This window comes from Rissa tridactyla, chromosome 3 (genome assembly GCF_028500815.1).
Source record: "Rissa tridactyla isolate bRisTri1 chromosome 3, bRisTri1.patW.cur.20221130, whole genome shotgun sequence".
Lineage (NCBI taxonomy): Eukaryota > Metazoa > Chordata > Aves > Charadriiformes > Laridae > Rissa > Rissa tridactyla.
The window spans coordinates 14164121-14180244 of NC_071468.1; the positions used below are offsets into that span (position 1 = coordinate 14164121).

General features: G+C 46.3%; 1 protein-coding gene across 1 annotated transcript in view; it reads left to right on the top strand.

The window, feature by feature from the left end:
- Positions 1–16124, top strand: part of TOGARAM2 (TOG array regulator of axonemal microtubules 2) — a 46788-nt gene that overhangs the window by 17555 nt on the left and 13109 nt on the right. The window contains exons 7-14 of the mRNA XM_054194658.1: positions 3812–3984; positions 5206–5252; positions 7089–7276; positions 8180–8339; positions 9292–9465; positions 11584–11725; positions 13409–13514; positions 15349–15584. Of these exons, the coding sequence (XP_054050633.1) occupies positions 3812–3984; positions 5206–5252; positions 7089–7276; positions 8180–8339; positions 9292–9465; positions 11584–11725; positions 13409–13514; positions 15349–15584 (1226 nt within the window). The remainder of the gene's footprint in view (positions 1–3811; positions 3985–5205; positions 5253–7088; positions 7277–8179; positions 8340–9291; positions 9466–11583; positions 11726–13408; positions 13515–15348; positions 15585–16124) is intronic.

Below are 16124 nucleotides of genomic sequence, written 5' to 3' on the forward strand. Positions count from 1 at the left end.
ATTACTGATTTTCCACGTAGATGGAGATGAAGCTGCGACTCGCAGACCAAGAACAATCAAAGGGGACTTCAGGGCCTTGGGAAGGTTGGTAAAGGAGTCTGGGGCACAAGTTATTTTCTCCCCACTCCTTCCAGTTGCAGGCAGTGACACTGGAAGGAACAGACGCATCCAATCCATTAATACATGGCTCCGTGGCTGGTGTCACCACAATTTCAGTTTTTTTGACAGCGGGATGGCCTACACGGCACTGGGCTTATTGGCATCTAATGGGAAACACCCTTCTCAAAGGGGAAGAGGGTCTTTGCCTGAGAGATTGTGGGCCTAATCGACAGAGCTTTAAACTAGATGCGAAGAGGAAGAAGGATGATAATATTAGGCTTGTCTGTGACAAGCGGTGGGACATCATATCAGGGTTAGAGAGACAGGGCGCTAGGAAGGGCCTTCGACCTCTTGCCCTGAGGCATGTTGGGGATGCTACATCACAGCCAAAGTCTTATGGAGATGAGCCAGGGGCTCCTGAGGTAGTCCAAGTCAGCAGGGAAACACCTGAGAAACACCCCAAGGGGTGCTCCTTTAAGAAGGCATCACAGCCAACACCCTGGATGAAGTGCTTCTACACGAATGCATGCAGCATGGGCAACAAACAGGAGGAGTTAGAAGCTACCGTGCTGCTGGAAAGCTATGACATATTGGCCATTACTGAAACCTGGGGGGACGAATCCTATGACTGGAACATGGCTGTCAATGGCTACAGGCTGTTCAGAAGGGACAGGTGAGGAAGGAGGGGCAGAGGTGTTGCCCTCTATGTTGAGCAAGGGATAGGGTGTGAAGAGATGTCCCTAAAGAACAGCCAAGAGGAAGTTGAAAGCTTATGGGTAGGAATTATAGACCAAGGCAACATGGGGAACCTCGTGGTTGGTGTCTACTACAGGCCACCTGATCAAGGGGAACCTACTGATGAAGCTGTCTTCCTCCAGCTACAGGAGGCATCATGCTCGAAGGCTCTCGTCCTGCTGGGGGATTTCAACCACCCTGACATCTGCTGGAAAAGTAACACAGCGAGCTGTAAACAGTCCAGGAGGTTCCTGGAGTGCCTCAATGATAACTTCCTAAGACAGGAAATAGACAGCTCTACCCAAGGGGATGCCATACTGGACCTCATAGTCGCCAATGCGAGTGAGCTCATTGGGGATGTCGAGATTGGAAGCAGCCTGGGCTGCAGTGACCACACACTGGTGGAGTTCACGGTCCTGAGGGATACGTGCCAGATGAGGAGCCTAATCAGGACCCTGAATTTTAGGAAAGCAAACCTCCAGCTCTTCAAGGAGTTAGTCAATAGGACCCTCTGGGAAACAGTCCTCAGGGACAAGGGGGCGGAACAGAGCTGGCAGATCTTCAAGGACACTTTCTGTAGAGCACAAGAGCTCCCGATCCCCAGGTGTAAGAAATCAGCACAGCTGAGCTGGGACCTGCTGGTCAAACTAAAAGGCAAGAAGGAACTGCACATGAAGTTCAAGCAGCATCAGGTGTCCTGGGAAGAGTATAGGGGATGCTGCCCGGGTATGTAGGGACGAGCTTAGGAAGGCCAAGGTGCAGCTGGAGCCGAAATTGGCAAGGGATGCTAAGAATAACAAGAAGGGCTTCTACAGGTACATCAACTAGAAAAGGAAGGTCAAAGAAAGCATGCCCTCCCTGATGACTGAGAATGGCAAACTGGTAATAACAGATCAGAAGGCTGAGGTTCTGAACAATTTTTTTTCCTCGTTCTTTACTGCCAGCCTCTCTCCTCACACGTCCTGTAGAATGACCTCAAGACGGGGACCTGTGGGACAAAGTCCCTCCCACTATAAGTGAAGACAAGGTTTATGACCACCTGAGGAACCTGAACATACAGAAGTCTATGGGATTTGATGAGATGCACCCCAGAGTCCTGAGGGAATTGGCTGATGTAGTTGCTAAGCTGCTCTCCATGATATTTGAAAAGTCATGGCAGTCAGGTGAAGTCCCTGCTGACTGGAAAAAGGGACACATCACACCCATTTTTAAAAAGGGTAGAAAGAAGGACCCTGGGAACTACTGCCCTGTCAGCCTCACCTCTGTGCCTGGGAAAATCATGGAACAGATCCTCCTAGAAGCTATGCTAAGGCACATGGAAGACAGGGAGGTGATATGAGACAGGCAGCATGGCTTCACCAGGGGCAAGTCCTGCCTGACCAACCTAGTGGCTTTCTACAGTGGAGTGACTGCATCAGTGGACAAGGGGAGAGCTATGGATATCATCTATCTGGACTTCTGCAAGGCCTTTGACATGGTCCCCCACAACATCCTTCTCTCAAAGTTGGAGAGATACGAATGTGATGAGTGGACTGTTTGGTGGATAAGGAACTGGCTGGATGGTCACATCCAGAGGGTGGTGTTCAATGGCTCAATGTCCAGATGGAGAGGGGTGACAAGTGGTGTCCCTCAGGGATCCATGCTGGGACCGGTGCTGTTCAACGTCTTCATCAATGACATTGACAGTGGGATCAAGTGCACCCTCAGCAAGTTTGCTGATGACACTAAGCTGAGTGGTACGGTTGATGTGCCAGAGGGACAGGATGTCATCCAGAGGGACCTGGACAGGCTAGAGAGGTGGGCCCGAGCAAAACTTATGAAGTTCAACAACACCAAGTGCAAGGCCCTACACTTGGGTTGGGACAACCCTTGTTATAAATACAGGCTGGGGCATGATGTGATAGAGAGCAGCCCTGCAGGAAAGGACTTGGGGGTACTTGTGGATGAAAAACTGGACGTGAGACAACAATGTGTGCTTGCAGCCCAGCAGGCCAATCACATCCTGGGCTGTATCAAAAGAACTGTGGCCAGCAGATCCAGAGAGGTGATTCTCCCTCTCTACTCTGCTCTCGTGAGACCCCACCTGGAGTACTGTGTCCAGCTCTGGAGCCCTCAGCACAAGAAGGACATGGACCTGTTGGAGCGGGTCCAGAGGAGGGCCACAAAGGTGATCCGAAAGCTGGAGAACCTCTCCTGTGAAGACAGGCTGAGACAGTTGGGGTTGTTCAGCCTGGAGAAGAGAAGGCGCCGGGGAGGCCTTATAGTGGCCTTCCAGTACCTGAAGGGAGCCTATAAGAAAGCTGGGGAGGGGCTGTTTGCAAGGGTATGTAGAGATCGGATGAGGGGCAATGGTTTTAAACTAGAGCAGGGCAGGTTTAGATTAGACATTAGGATGAAGTTCTTTACAATGAGGGTGATGAGACACTGGAACAGGTTGACCAGAGAAGTGGTGGAGGCCCCATCCCTGGAGACATTCAAGGCCAGGCTTGATGAGGCTCTGAGCAACCTGATCTAGTTAAAGATGTCCCTGCTTACTGCAGGGGGGTTGGACTAGATGGCCTTTAAAGGTCCCTTCCAGCCCAACACATTCTATGGTTCTATGACTTGGCTGGAGTTCAGCAATGGCTGGTAGGCACTTTAGGGGTGGTGGGAGGATCGTGATCTAAACCCATTCCTGTACCATCAGAAAGGCTAACAGAGGCAACAGGACCCCAGAACATCCTTATGACAAGCAGATAGATGCCAGGTGGGAACATAGCCACTGCCAGAGGTGAACGTGGGGAATGAGTTGGCAAGTGTGGGACACAGTCTCTCCCTCACCACTTCCCTTTCCGTTGCCCATCCTAGGCCAAGCTGCTCCATCAGTTTGACTTTTCTTTTTCTGCCAAGACCTAGGTAAGAGCATGGCTAAACTTCTTGTGGCATCAAGGGGGAAGGCTGGATACTAGAGCTGAGCACTGTGTTCTGCCATTTCCAGGCTTCCCTGCAGCCCTTGTGTTGCAGTGATGAGGATGGCAAGAAGTCACTGGGTGTATCTTTGATCCCCCCTATACCGAAGTCAGCGAGACCATCTGATGGGGTTCCGGGCAGTGCTGCAGTGCCTCTCCCAAGCTCTCAGCAGCTGGTTTTCCAAGAGGCCCTGAGGATGAGGTAAGCCAAGGTGTCTGTTTCTCCAATAAGCCCTTTACCTCACACGTCTTGTGAGGTTATTCTCTGCAGTCATATCTCTGATATATTTATGCAAACTTCTGTGCATTCACCATTTTGCTTATCTATGATGATCCAGCATGATGTCAAAACCAACATCATACACTCTAAGAGGGAGGAGGAGAAGGCAGGACTTAAGAGGACCTTAAAAGCAGGTTCTCTGCTGGACTCTGATACTGATTCACTCTGTAATCTTTGTGGTGCCATTTGGGAACTGTATTGCATGGCTCCGAATACAGCATCTGGTTTTGTGTGTGATCTTTGACTGCCAATATCTGTACCTGCAAGAATATGTTAGGGCAAATATTGGCTATTGCAGAGCTGTCTGCTGTAAATGTCAGTCATAACTTCTCTGTGTCTGGGCTTTCATTGTGAAATGAAAGCCCAGATAAATCTCGTTTTCTAGATGTCTAATCCTATAGATGTGTAATATTCACATATGGTTTTAAGGTCAAAGGGGGCAAGGTGCTAGAGAACAGTTACAGGGCTGTAACTGATGGAAAGATATTTGCTTGGATATGCGTGGGGAAATCTAGCTGTCAACCTTATCCTAGTTACAACAGTAAATAAGGAGCCATAGAAATATAGTTCCAATTTAGAAGCTTCAGCATGGCTTTTAAAGTGCAAACAGAATATATTTACCTACCAGTTGAGTTGGAAAAACCCTTTTTCTTCTTGAAAGAGCAGGGAGGTGTAGTATTATTCTCAGGAGACATCAGTGATATTACCATGTGTAACAAGATACAAGATACTGTCATCAGTTTAAGACATGGCCAGCCAAAGTTAGGATCTGCAGCAGTATAAAGGTATCTGCCCTCGATACAGACTTATGACTTGCTTAACATCTCTTGCTGATTCAGAAAAGATGCAGGTAACAGTGAGAGACACTTTGGAGAGTGTTTCTCCAAAATGAGAGACAGCAGAATTGGATATTTAAGGCCCAGATTGAAGAATGGCTCCTGTGTTTCAGCTGGAGCTTGATGAGCTGTGTGTGACTCCAGCAACTGAAAGTTTAATGGCAATTAATCAGCTTTGCATATTGTTGGTTTTATGGGTTGCATTTCCTCCTTCATCGGAACTACCCTGCTAAGAGAGTTTGCCTCCTTTAATGCTACGCCCCTTCTCTGTCTCCTGATATATTCTTTTATCCTCAATTTTCTTAAGGCCAAGATCAGGCAGCGGAAGTGAAAAGAAGACGCCTGAATGTCTAGGTAGGTACAGGGCATTGCTTTCCTAAAATGAACATAGGAATCCTGACTCATGGTTAGCACTGTGAAAGTTTGGTGGAAAACCATCCTGTAACTTTTTTCAGTTCCTTGATGTGCTCACACGGCTCCCCCCAGAGCCCAGTCACTGGGAAACGTGCTTTGTTGATCCAGTGAAAATGACTCCAGCATGGGGTTTTGAATGGCAGGAGCTGGAGGGGTACCTTGGGGCCCTGGAAATGCACAGCAGGAAAAGAAAACGTTTCTCTACCTTATGCTCATACCTTTTATCTCCCTGCGTGTTCTCTCATGTCACAAAGGTCAGAGAAAAATGAGGTGTTTTGCATGAAATAAGAAATGTTCCCACTCCTTCCTCCTACACTCGAAGGACAAAACCTTCCCTTGGAGCAGTTTCTGAACCAAACCCCTTGAGATCTGAAGTTGATTCATCAACATTGCCTATTTTTGCACTGGGAGAAAAGTGAAACCTTGTGTGATAGGAAGCCCTTGTGAATTTTCCATTTATAGAGAATGAGACTTTAAAAAAAAAAGGATCCAGCCTATGCAGAATCTGAGCTTGCCATCTTCTTAAAGCACAAGCCTAAATTAAATGATGAGTAATGATCTGAGGTTTCCATTTTGCAACTCATTTACCTCAAACCACATATGCTAGATTTATGATTACAAACCTCTCCCCCTACTCTATCTGCAAACTGAGGCTGGGGTTGCCTTCTCCCCTCTCCCTGCTTTGCATTATCACTAGCATTAAGGGTTCTGCAAGACAAGATGTGGTGTCTGGTGCATCTGTGCCAGCCAGTACTTTTAAGTTGAAAACCTCAACGACACTGTTGCTGTCCCTTTGCCACCTGTGGGTTTGTAGCAATAGGAGAGATGAGAATTTAACAAATAATTTTGCTGATGCAGAAAAAGGACTGAGATCCACTGGTCCCTCAGCTCAGTGTTAGTTCTGCTAAATAATGGGAATGCCCCATAGGAATGATTCCTTTATTGCTGATATGTGGCTAGGATGCTGAAATCAACTAGGGAGAAGTATTGCTGAGTAAGTAAGGTGACACTCTTGCTGGATACATTCTGGACTAGAAATGAGCTATATCGTTAAATCATCTCTCTCTGTCTTTTATTATTGACCTGACTGTTCCACAGGGGGGGGAAATCCTGATTTAAGAAAGTTATTCCTTTTTTACTGCTTGGCTATCACATGATTTTATCATCTGTGAAGCCGTGTAAGGAATGATTAGTTCTCTGAGTTTTAACAGCTCTGTTGGAGAGTATTTCAGAATGAGCTACACTGTGCTGTTCCCATTAAGAAAATCAGCCTTTAGTGAGGCTGCCCAGAAATTGTTCTGATCTGCTACAATTTAGAACGAAACCCCTTGGGGAAAATGAATTCTAGCTTCAAGAACACAATTCTGGTTTGGTAACACTCTAGCAATCCTAAGCTTTTCTTTAAATGCTCTCTAAAATATTCCAGCAAAGAGGAGAAAACGTTGATTCATACCTCTACAAAGTTGTGTAGCTATTAAAAAACAGGAGTTTTTTAGTAACTGGGAAAAAGAGAATGTTTACTAAAATCAAAATGCATAGGAACACACAGGAACCTTTTTGGCAAGGGCAATCTCCATCTCTGCACTTCTCTATCAAACACAGCTGCTCACCAGAAGCCAAGGACTGAGGCCTTTATCATGCAGTAGGTTTGAGTCTGATGGCCAACAGAGCAATGTCATTTCTGCTGCCAGTGCAATATGGTAGTGCTCCATCTGTTTGGAGAGGCAATATGTTCCTAATTGTTTTCATACACAATCTATATCTGTGTCTTACCAGAGCTCCGGACTCCAGAACCTCTTTCCCCTGCTCTCCAGCATTGCGTTGGTGGCGTGAAGTCTGCTGGACGTTTGTGTGAACCTTTGCCCCCATTAACACACCTCCCACTCATCCAGGCCAAGGAGACTGATCAACTTGTGAGATCTCACCTTCTGAGTGATGATGACTCGAAGGACAGCAATGGAAGGGTAAGGGCTAAGGACGGGGTTCCTTTCCAGTTGACTGTTCAGTGCTTAGCACAAAATGTCACTGAAAATCATGATCTTCGTCTCTTGGGGAGCAGATTATTTTGGGAATACATTTGACCGCTACCGAGCAAGTATTTTCACTGGTGCAGAACTCACTGATTGCGAGGTGGTGCTAAGGTTACGCGAGGAGCATTCTTTATGTACGAAGGCCAATGTAGAGCAGATCTGAATGACAGAGCAAGTGAACATCAGTGAACATACGCAAAGTGCATGCTCAGAAGCAAATATTATAATGTTGAGCATAAGCAAGGCTGCAAAATAAAATGTGAGATTTGCTTTTCCTTGGTTACCTTCCTTGTTGTATCTCATTCTCAGTTTTTCTATTCATTAAGACCAACGTTTCTTCAACTTGTTTTCACACGACTCCTTTCTTGGACTCTTGTACTCTCAGAGAGCAGCTGAGTCCTTCAGAAGCAAGGAAGTGAAAAGCAGCTGCAATTACTGGCCGTGATTGTTAAGAAACAGCAAATTACCTCTCATTGCCAGTTATTGCGGAGGGTTTTTATTCCCTCTGGCCTGTAGGAACCGAACTGGCTGTTCACTGGTAATGTGAGCTCTTCATATGTCTTGGAGCACTCCTGTGACTCTTGGTTCAAGCGGGGCTTCCTGACATTGACTGAGAAACAGTATCTTGAACCAGTAGAAGGTTGTGGCAATGAAGTGTTACACGTCACTGGGTGTAATTATATGCCAAGGTGAGGAAAGGAGGAATTCTTCTGAAACCATTGGGATGTATATGGAGCGGCATTAAAGACGATGACTACCACTATGTTCCTGATAAGGTGTTCTGTATGGTTTGTGTATCTGTCTTTATGCTGAATAATGTATTTTTGTTGCAACTAGATCCATGTTACCTTGTCCAAGTCAGCTCAGAAGAAAATACAGGAGAAGCGAATGAAAGAGATGGAGCTTTTGCGTAGAGAGAGGGAGAAAGAGAGAGAAAAGGAAAAGTCCTTGCAGTTTCCTACACAGAGTGTGGACCCTGGGGATGCAGCTGAAGAAAGTAAGTGGTTGCGATAGTTGTGGGCCTTTATGTTCACTTGCTTGTTATTTGCAGAAGTGTTGCAAATGCCTATGAAATCAGACTGGAAGGCCATTACACTTGCATCTGAGTGGAAGTCAGAATAGGATTTATTTCTGCTTTTCAAAGAAAAATACAGAGGCATGAATTGTCTTGCCCATGGCCCACACTGAGTCAGCCACAGAATATCACCTTCCACCCTTCTCCTGCAAAGTCTTTCAGATTGGATAATTCTGTTTTGCAAACTACATTGACGCTTCAGACTTTTTAATCAAGAGTAGCCTCCGGGAACAGTGAATGGGTGAGTCCAAAAGAATGCTTTTCAACCAAGGTGCAACCCGGAAGAAACAAAATTGAACTATTTCTAATTAAAACACAAAAGATCTTGCTCGTGTGGTAGGACAGATTATCATGCTCACACCACTCCCTGCTGAGGAGCTTGGGTTGCAGAGCCGTGCTGGAGCCCTTAGCCAGTGCTTACGTTTTACACACATGAGCAAGCAGCATTCCTGACTTAATTGCAGCTGACAGGCTCTGATTGTGCTGCTGCATGTGCTACCATGAGTGCAGCCACAGCGAATTCAAGAGTCAGCACTCAGCCCAAGGGCATCGCGCAAGGTTATCTGCTTTTTTTCTTGCTATTATTTTGTGAAGTACTGGTGAGGAGTGCTGAGGTGGGAGCCCCAGAAATGTAACTTCCCTAGCCAGCCTCTGAAACAGGGAAGCAAACAAAAAGCAGTACTGAGTTTTCCTCATTTCTTAGGGAAAGCATCACTGCATTCTGTGATCACTATCCCACGTTAGCGTGCAACTCTTATGGCTGGAGGTGTTTGGGACAACAAAGGGATGTTACCCAGCTCCATCAAGATTTCTAGCCCTTTCCAAGCCCATAGCCACCTTGTCCAGCACTCCCCACTTACAAGGTCTTTTTCAGTCTCTGCAGGCTCTGGCCTACCACCTGTCAATGGGAGAGTTTCCATTGCCCCCAGCATGAGAAATGCATGCAGACAGAGCTCTGGTATCACCATGGAGAAGCAAGTCAACAGGCCCTCACTGCCCAGCATCCCTGCCGTCAGACAGGGTGGCAGCTTCCCATGCAGACCCTCAGGTGAGCCTGCTTCGGCTGCAGCCCTCACACCAGCTCATGCCTTGCACAAAGAGCACAAACTGCCCCGTTCCTCAACCACAGGCAGGATCTCAGGTCCAAAGCCTGTCCTGAGGACTGAGAGCAAACCTGCTTTGGATCCACTCCAGCCTGATGATACTGGAGCAGTTGGTGCTTACAGTTCCATTGGGAGATTTAGCTGAATGAAGTAGTGGCAAAGCCTTAAGCTCTAGCTTTTGCCCATACTGAGAGACCAAAATGTAACACTGGTGCCAGGAGGCAGTTATAACTGCAGGCCTGAGCTCCGGTGCAGTCTGGCAGGGCGTGCTCACTGTGCACATATGTGTACCACCATAATCAGTTAGCCACTCACTGTCTTGGCCCTCTGCCTGGGCTGCTGTCTGGCTCTCCAACCAGCTTTTCTACTACTCCAGCAAGGGCTGTCTCTGCATGGAAATTAGCGACTTAGTACAATCATGCTATTGCACCTAGAAGTGCTCAATGGCTTCTAACCTCTTTCATCTCACTGCCTGCAATGCAAATTGGGAACAAGTGTTGCCTCTTCTGTTGCCCCACTCAAATATGGTGGCTGTGTGTGGAAGATGACATACAGGAGAGGCTGCCTGGTGCTCACAGGCTGCTTGCTACCTGCAATAAATACACAGCAGATAGTGAGTACGTAGTGATTCTCATCTCTCCTTTGTGGGTAGCCTACCTTATGTTATGATCCTGAGTAGCAAGAGTGAAGAAAAAGGGAGCTAGGAATAACAAGTTGCTGTTTCATAGTGATGCTACTCAGATTTTCAAAATTGACCAGAACTAGCCTGGCGTGGCTCTCCATTCATATTGAATATATGTGTGTGTGTATATATATATACAAATCGAATATATGTATATCTACATACTCATGCAGCAACATCATTAATGTCAGTGACAGTGCTACTGGTGACATCCAAATTAGTCCTCATCTGAATATTTTTGATTTTACAGTTCCTCCGTCCTCCATACTTTGTTGAACACTTAAGTTAGCATAAAAAACCCTGCAGTCCCTAGCAGTTCATCTAGATTCTGTACAATATTTATACTCAATATTTTTAGACAGCTCAAATATTTTCATCTACACTGAGAAAATGAGCTTTTGAGGGCAAGACATGAAGTTTTTGACCTACAGTACTTTTGATGACAAATAGGTTTCATAACAAACGAATTTGTCATCTGAATTTTCTTATACCTTGTATATTTATCATCAAGAGAGTGTGTTTGCCAACATTTTGCATCTATATTTACATATTTTTATTCTCAGTTCACGTTTGGAAAGCTTTTTTGTCACAACTATCTAGACTAGAAATTGCATTTTTCCACAAGAGAAAGCTTAGGCATTGCACAGTTTGCAAACAAGTACATTTGATGACAAATAAATTTCACCTCAGCATCTTTGAAATACAGCCAGTGGGTACCCCTGAAATAGTAAATATTCATAACATTTGGAAAATAGCAAAATCCATAAACTACTACTTTCCCAATAGTATGCTAAAATGTATGTGCATTCATCTGCCTGCTGTCTAGAATTCTTGAAGTAAATGGAAATAGGGGCACTGCCAGATTTAGAGAGTCAGGTATCACCGTTCCCTGGTGGCTGCTTCTTGGGGATTCGCCCGAGTCCAGCAGGACTCAGTTGTTCAGGGTCGATGCTCGCTGGGGGCAGCTGGAGGCATTTTCTCTGTCCCCAGTGCTCCAGGTAACAGGGAGGTGATACAGGGAGGTATGTGCACATCTCAGGAGCTTACTCCTGGGGTAGCAAGCCTTGCTGGGCAGCACTGGCTCCCAGTGAGCATGAACTCTGTGGCACTATGAACCTGCAAGCTGGCTGCGGTACTTACATGGACTTGGGAGCTGGCTGTGTGTGTGCAATTTTCAGTTTTACATAAGGAGCTGGGGGTGACTGTGAGATGGTTGGGTACTGGGGAAGGCAATGAAGTAGACAGCAGGGAAGCCTCTGAACCAATGCCAGTTTGCACCCATATGTAATCTTGGCTGGGAGACTGGGTTGCAGTCTGCTTGGTGGCAAGGTGACTTGTCCTCAGGGGTATGCAATGCTCATGCCTGGCTATCTCCTTCCAGCTAACTCACTGCCAGCCATGGCTCTGGACATCGTGGAGTCGGGAAATGAGCCAGAGTGCGAGGCGGCTCAGGAAGCCAGGCCCTTCCCTTACGCAGAGCAGGGACTGATCGAGGCACTTGCATGGCTGAGCGGCGATGACTGGTAAGAAAAGCCCCTCTTTACTCTTCCTCCCTCTCAGTGTAAAGGTAAGTTAGAAACGTTTTTTTCTAACTCCTCTGAAGCATTTTCTAATGCCTTTGAGCCCAGACAGATCAGACATCCAAAGGGAACTAGTGAAACCACTCTAAAGCAGTCACAGTATAAAGATGTGAGAGCAACCTTTTATTTGCCTTGATCCGTAGCTGCAGCACGTCCATGGTGTTTCCTAGCTTTGCCTTCTGCTCCCTGTAGCTGCAAATGCATTCTTCAGGGAAGAGAGAAAAGTTGTGGAACAGGATGATTTGCTGGCTGAAGTCAGAAGCAGGATGGAAGCAGCTTTGAGTTTAGAGATTTGGGGGCCTTGGGTCACTGGGACAGAGTAAGGATTTATCTCTGGTCCCGCTGCCAGCAACAGCAGCAGATGACAGGGCCTCCCTGTGACCTCCTGCACGTGAGTCCCAGCAGTGCCTATGGGGAGTTCCTATGTCTGAGAAACGGACTGAGACGTGGTGCAGAGTTGCTCAACCTGTCATTTCTCCTGAAGTGTTCATGGCAGAAGACAAGGAAAAAGAAAAAAAAAACACCATCCTTTAGGAATCTTGCACTTGTATAATTCAACATTTTCCTCCTCACTGCTTAATACAGACCAAAGATGTTTTGTTGATAATCAGTGTGTCCTGAAATTAGACACAGACAGGAGGAGACTCTACAAATTTCAGGTGATATTGGTTGTCTTTTTGATATCTGGGTCAGAACACACCCACTGAGGCTCCATTCACATTGGGATAACCATGAAAAATCTTCCATGATGCACCTCCTTGTGCAATCACATCATTTTGCCCCTCTCTCCTTTCTCTTCCTTGTTACTGTTTGGAGCCCTGTGAGGTGCAACGAGTTGCTGCAGGTGTGGAGGGTCTGGGTTACACTCAGGGACCCCAGTGGGGATGTGTCCCCAGTCCTGCCCTGTAGCCCTGGTGAACCAGTGACAGCATCATGTGCCTTCAGGTAGCTCAGTCCTTCACAAAGAAAGTGCTGAAAGACATGGGATTTTACTACTTTTCAAGTAACATTCTGCTGTTGTGGGTGTTATGTTAAGTAGGGATTTTCTGGAAAAATCCAACATCTTGGCTGTTTTTGCCCAGGCGCGGAATCTTTTAGGACATACTGCCATATTTTTTTTGGGGCGGTGATGGGGGGTGTGGACGTGACATCGGCACACAACTAGATTGCAAAGTGCAAACTCAGCTATTTAGTGGCAGTGCAGACTCTCACTCCTGAACTGCCCTCTGGGGATGGCAAGGAGGGAAAATGCTCCAGTGGCAGCCAGGTGGGACTGTATCTCAGGGACAGGGTCCAGGGAGGGTGCAAGAAACAGAAATGTGGCACAGTCTCCCAGCTTCTAGGAAGCAGTGATATAGGGACTTAATGTGCCAGGGATTTTGGAGAGGCTGTCTTGTTTAATGGCCACAAATTAAACTATCCACTCTGAAACCATCTATTTGCCTTTTGGACTTGTGTATGCTTTTGACCACCACAGCAGCCTGTGGCAACAGGTTCCATGATTTAATTAAGTGCTGTATGATAAGCACCTCCCTTTGTTTGAGCTGACACCCTGGTAATTTCAGAGGGTGCTGCCTAGTTCTTGGGTGGTGAGCAAAATCAATCTTTTTGGTAATTGCCTTTCAGGCAGCAGAAGGCCAGGGGACTCTTCAGCATCAGACGCATGGCTGTCTGCCAGTCAGAAGTCGTTCTTTCTAGACTTCATGATGTTTCCTTGGCTGTTAACAAAGAGGTAAGAACATCATGTTTAATTGTATCCCACGTACCTCGTACATGGGACGTAGAGTAGGTATGTGCTTGTTCATTTACGTGTGTCCTCAGTGTCTGCTTTCATTGCTATTTTCAGACCTCATTTTTCTAATAACTATGTCACCTATTTATGTGATCTGTCTGTACATGCAGCTATATTTACTGATATGTAGGGCATCTGACTCTTTCTGAGCTAGGTGTCATTATAACGCAATATACAAATGCAGAAACTAAGGCACTACTCAGGTGATTGTAATTTGCCATAGCCCAAATCTCTGCCCAAGCTGTAATTAAACACTGCAGCTTTTGCCTCCTGGCTTCGTCCCACTTCCTCCTCCTCCTCCTCAGCATCCTGGGGGACTGACTGCAGGTATTTATTTTCCAGTGTTTCCTGATGCCGTCTTCTTCCTTTCTGTGTGCTTTTTGGTAATTCGCTCTTTCCATTGATCTGCTGCCTCTGTGCACCAGTGGAATTTTGCACTGCAGCCACCGGGTGCTTGGAGCAGCCTGGCTGTGGGATTTGCAGGGCAGTTGTGCGCAGCTTCACTATCTCGTCTCTCAGTTAACTGAGAGGTCTCAACCTAAGCTCCTTAATAACATCTGTGGCTATATTTCCAACTTGTCACTTGTCTGTGGCCTGAACCAGCTACCTTGTACTCTTACTACACGATTGCCAAATATATTAAATTTTCCTTTGCTTGCAGAAGACAGTAAGATTTAGCCCATTTCCATGAAAACCAGTCCTTCTATCCAATATTTAATGATGTTGGAGGCTTGAATGCCCCTTGTGTTTTTAGACTCTTCAAAAATTTCTGTTTAGATATGCAGGACTCAGATTGTCCCCCTCTGAGATCAGGGTTAAGAGAAGAAGCCCTTTCAGCATAGCTCATCTGATTTTTATATCGCTTTTATATTTCTGAGGAATTTTTCTCCTCTTTGCTCTACACACTCACGTGCAGAGACATCTTTCCACTTTCAGTTCACTCCAGTCCCAGATTTTTCTCTCACAAGCACTTCTATCACTTACGTTGTTTGTTTTTATTAATAAGCACAACCAAGTCTGGCAGAAAGAAGCACTGGTCTGTCCTTCAAAGTATCTTTCAAACAAAGCACGTTACTCTGAGATGCTTCTTCCTTACCCTTGTGGGATAGCCTTTTGGAAGCAAGGATCGCTTTGGAGCAGCACTGAATGCTGTAAAACCCCACTGATCACAGCTGTAATTGCATGTGATCTCCAGGATCCTTGAGTCCAACAGCTAGGGCTCTCCTGAATAGATGAAGCAGCAGATGGACTCAAGTCCCTGCTGCAAATTAGTGTCTAGACTTGAGCCCGTATTTTGTTTCCTGGTTGAGTGCTCAAACTGCCAGCGCTGCAATTTTTGACAGGAGGAAAGTACTATTCCTCTGTCTTGTCTTTATGAATTGTGCCTTTATAGTTCACGTAGTTTATAAACAGCCCTTGCTTTAGTGGTTGGGTTTTTTTGTTTGTTTGTTTGTTTTTTAATTTTCAATAGGAGGGCCTAAAATCAAAGCAGTGCATGTTATGGGCTAAGTAGCATACTTTGTTCTAGGTGAAACAATATTTTTTAGGCCTGTAGTCTCATTAAAATTGTATTGTATAAGCAGGTCTGAGGCCAGAGAAGAAGTTGGTATAGGAGTAAGTGTGTTTCTGTGTTTGTGGTATTCTGATCTTGCCGTGCTCTTGTGTTCCACCTGGACACAGCAAGAAGTCTCCTTGTTTCCTGGAACTTTTTTTCTAGGGGAACTGATTTCCTTTACTGAGGTTGTTCTTACGTTTCCCCTCATGACTTCCTCAGGTGAACAACCTCCGCTCAAGGGTGTGTCGCTATGCAATCATCACTCTTGGAGAGCTCTTCAGGACCATGAAGAAGCACATGGACCATGAGGTGGATGAGGTTGCTCGTGTCTTGCTCCAAAGGATGGGGGACACCAGCGAGTTCATTCAGAAAGCGGCCGATGAATCCCTGGGAGTCATGGTGGGGAGCGTGACTCCTGCACGAGCAATGACTGCTCTCATGGCTAGCGGAGTCCAGTATGTCATCCTTCTCTTAGTGATATCTGTCACCTTAAACTGTGTGGGTAGGGGAGAAGGGACAGGACGCAGAAGGGAATGATGGGAGGGAAGGGTCCTTTCTTCTGCATCTTCTGTGAACTTGGTGATTAAATTCTCTGATCAGCCTCGCTCCCTTCCTCTTGTCATCTACCTCTGCCCTACTGCAGCCTATTTGTTCTCACAGTCTGTCAAGGCTGCCTAGACGTGGTGAATGACGGGGAAGGGAAAGTCCCTGCAAAGGGTGGCGATACAGGCTTGTGGCTTTGTGGGAAGAGGGACAATGGCAATTCCAGCAGTGAGAGCCCTTTGATATTTCACAATGCTAACCGCAAAGGCGCTGGAAAAAACCTTGCATCACCATTATGCCATTAACTTGAGAAATAAGGAGGCTAATTGCTGAGGCACGGAGCATGTGCGGGAGAACCCGGTGGGTATGGCACAGCCTGCTCAGCAGGTGCTGCTCCTGCCTAGAGGAGCCTGTCTGACTGTCACGTCCTTAAGAGTTCCACTTTCTATTCA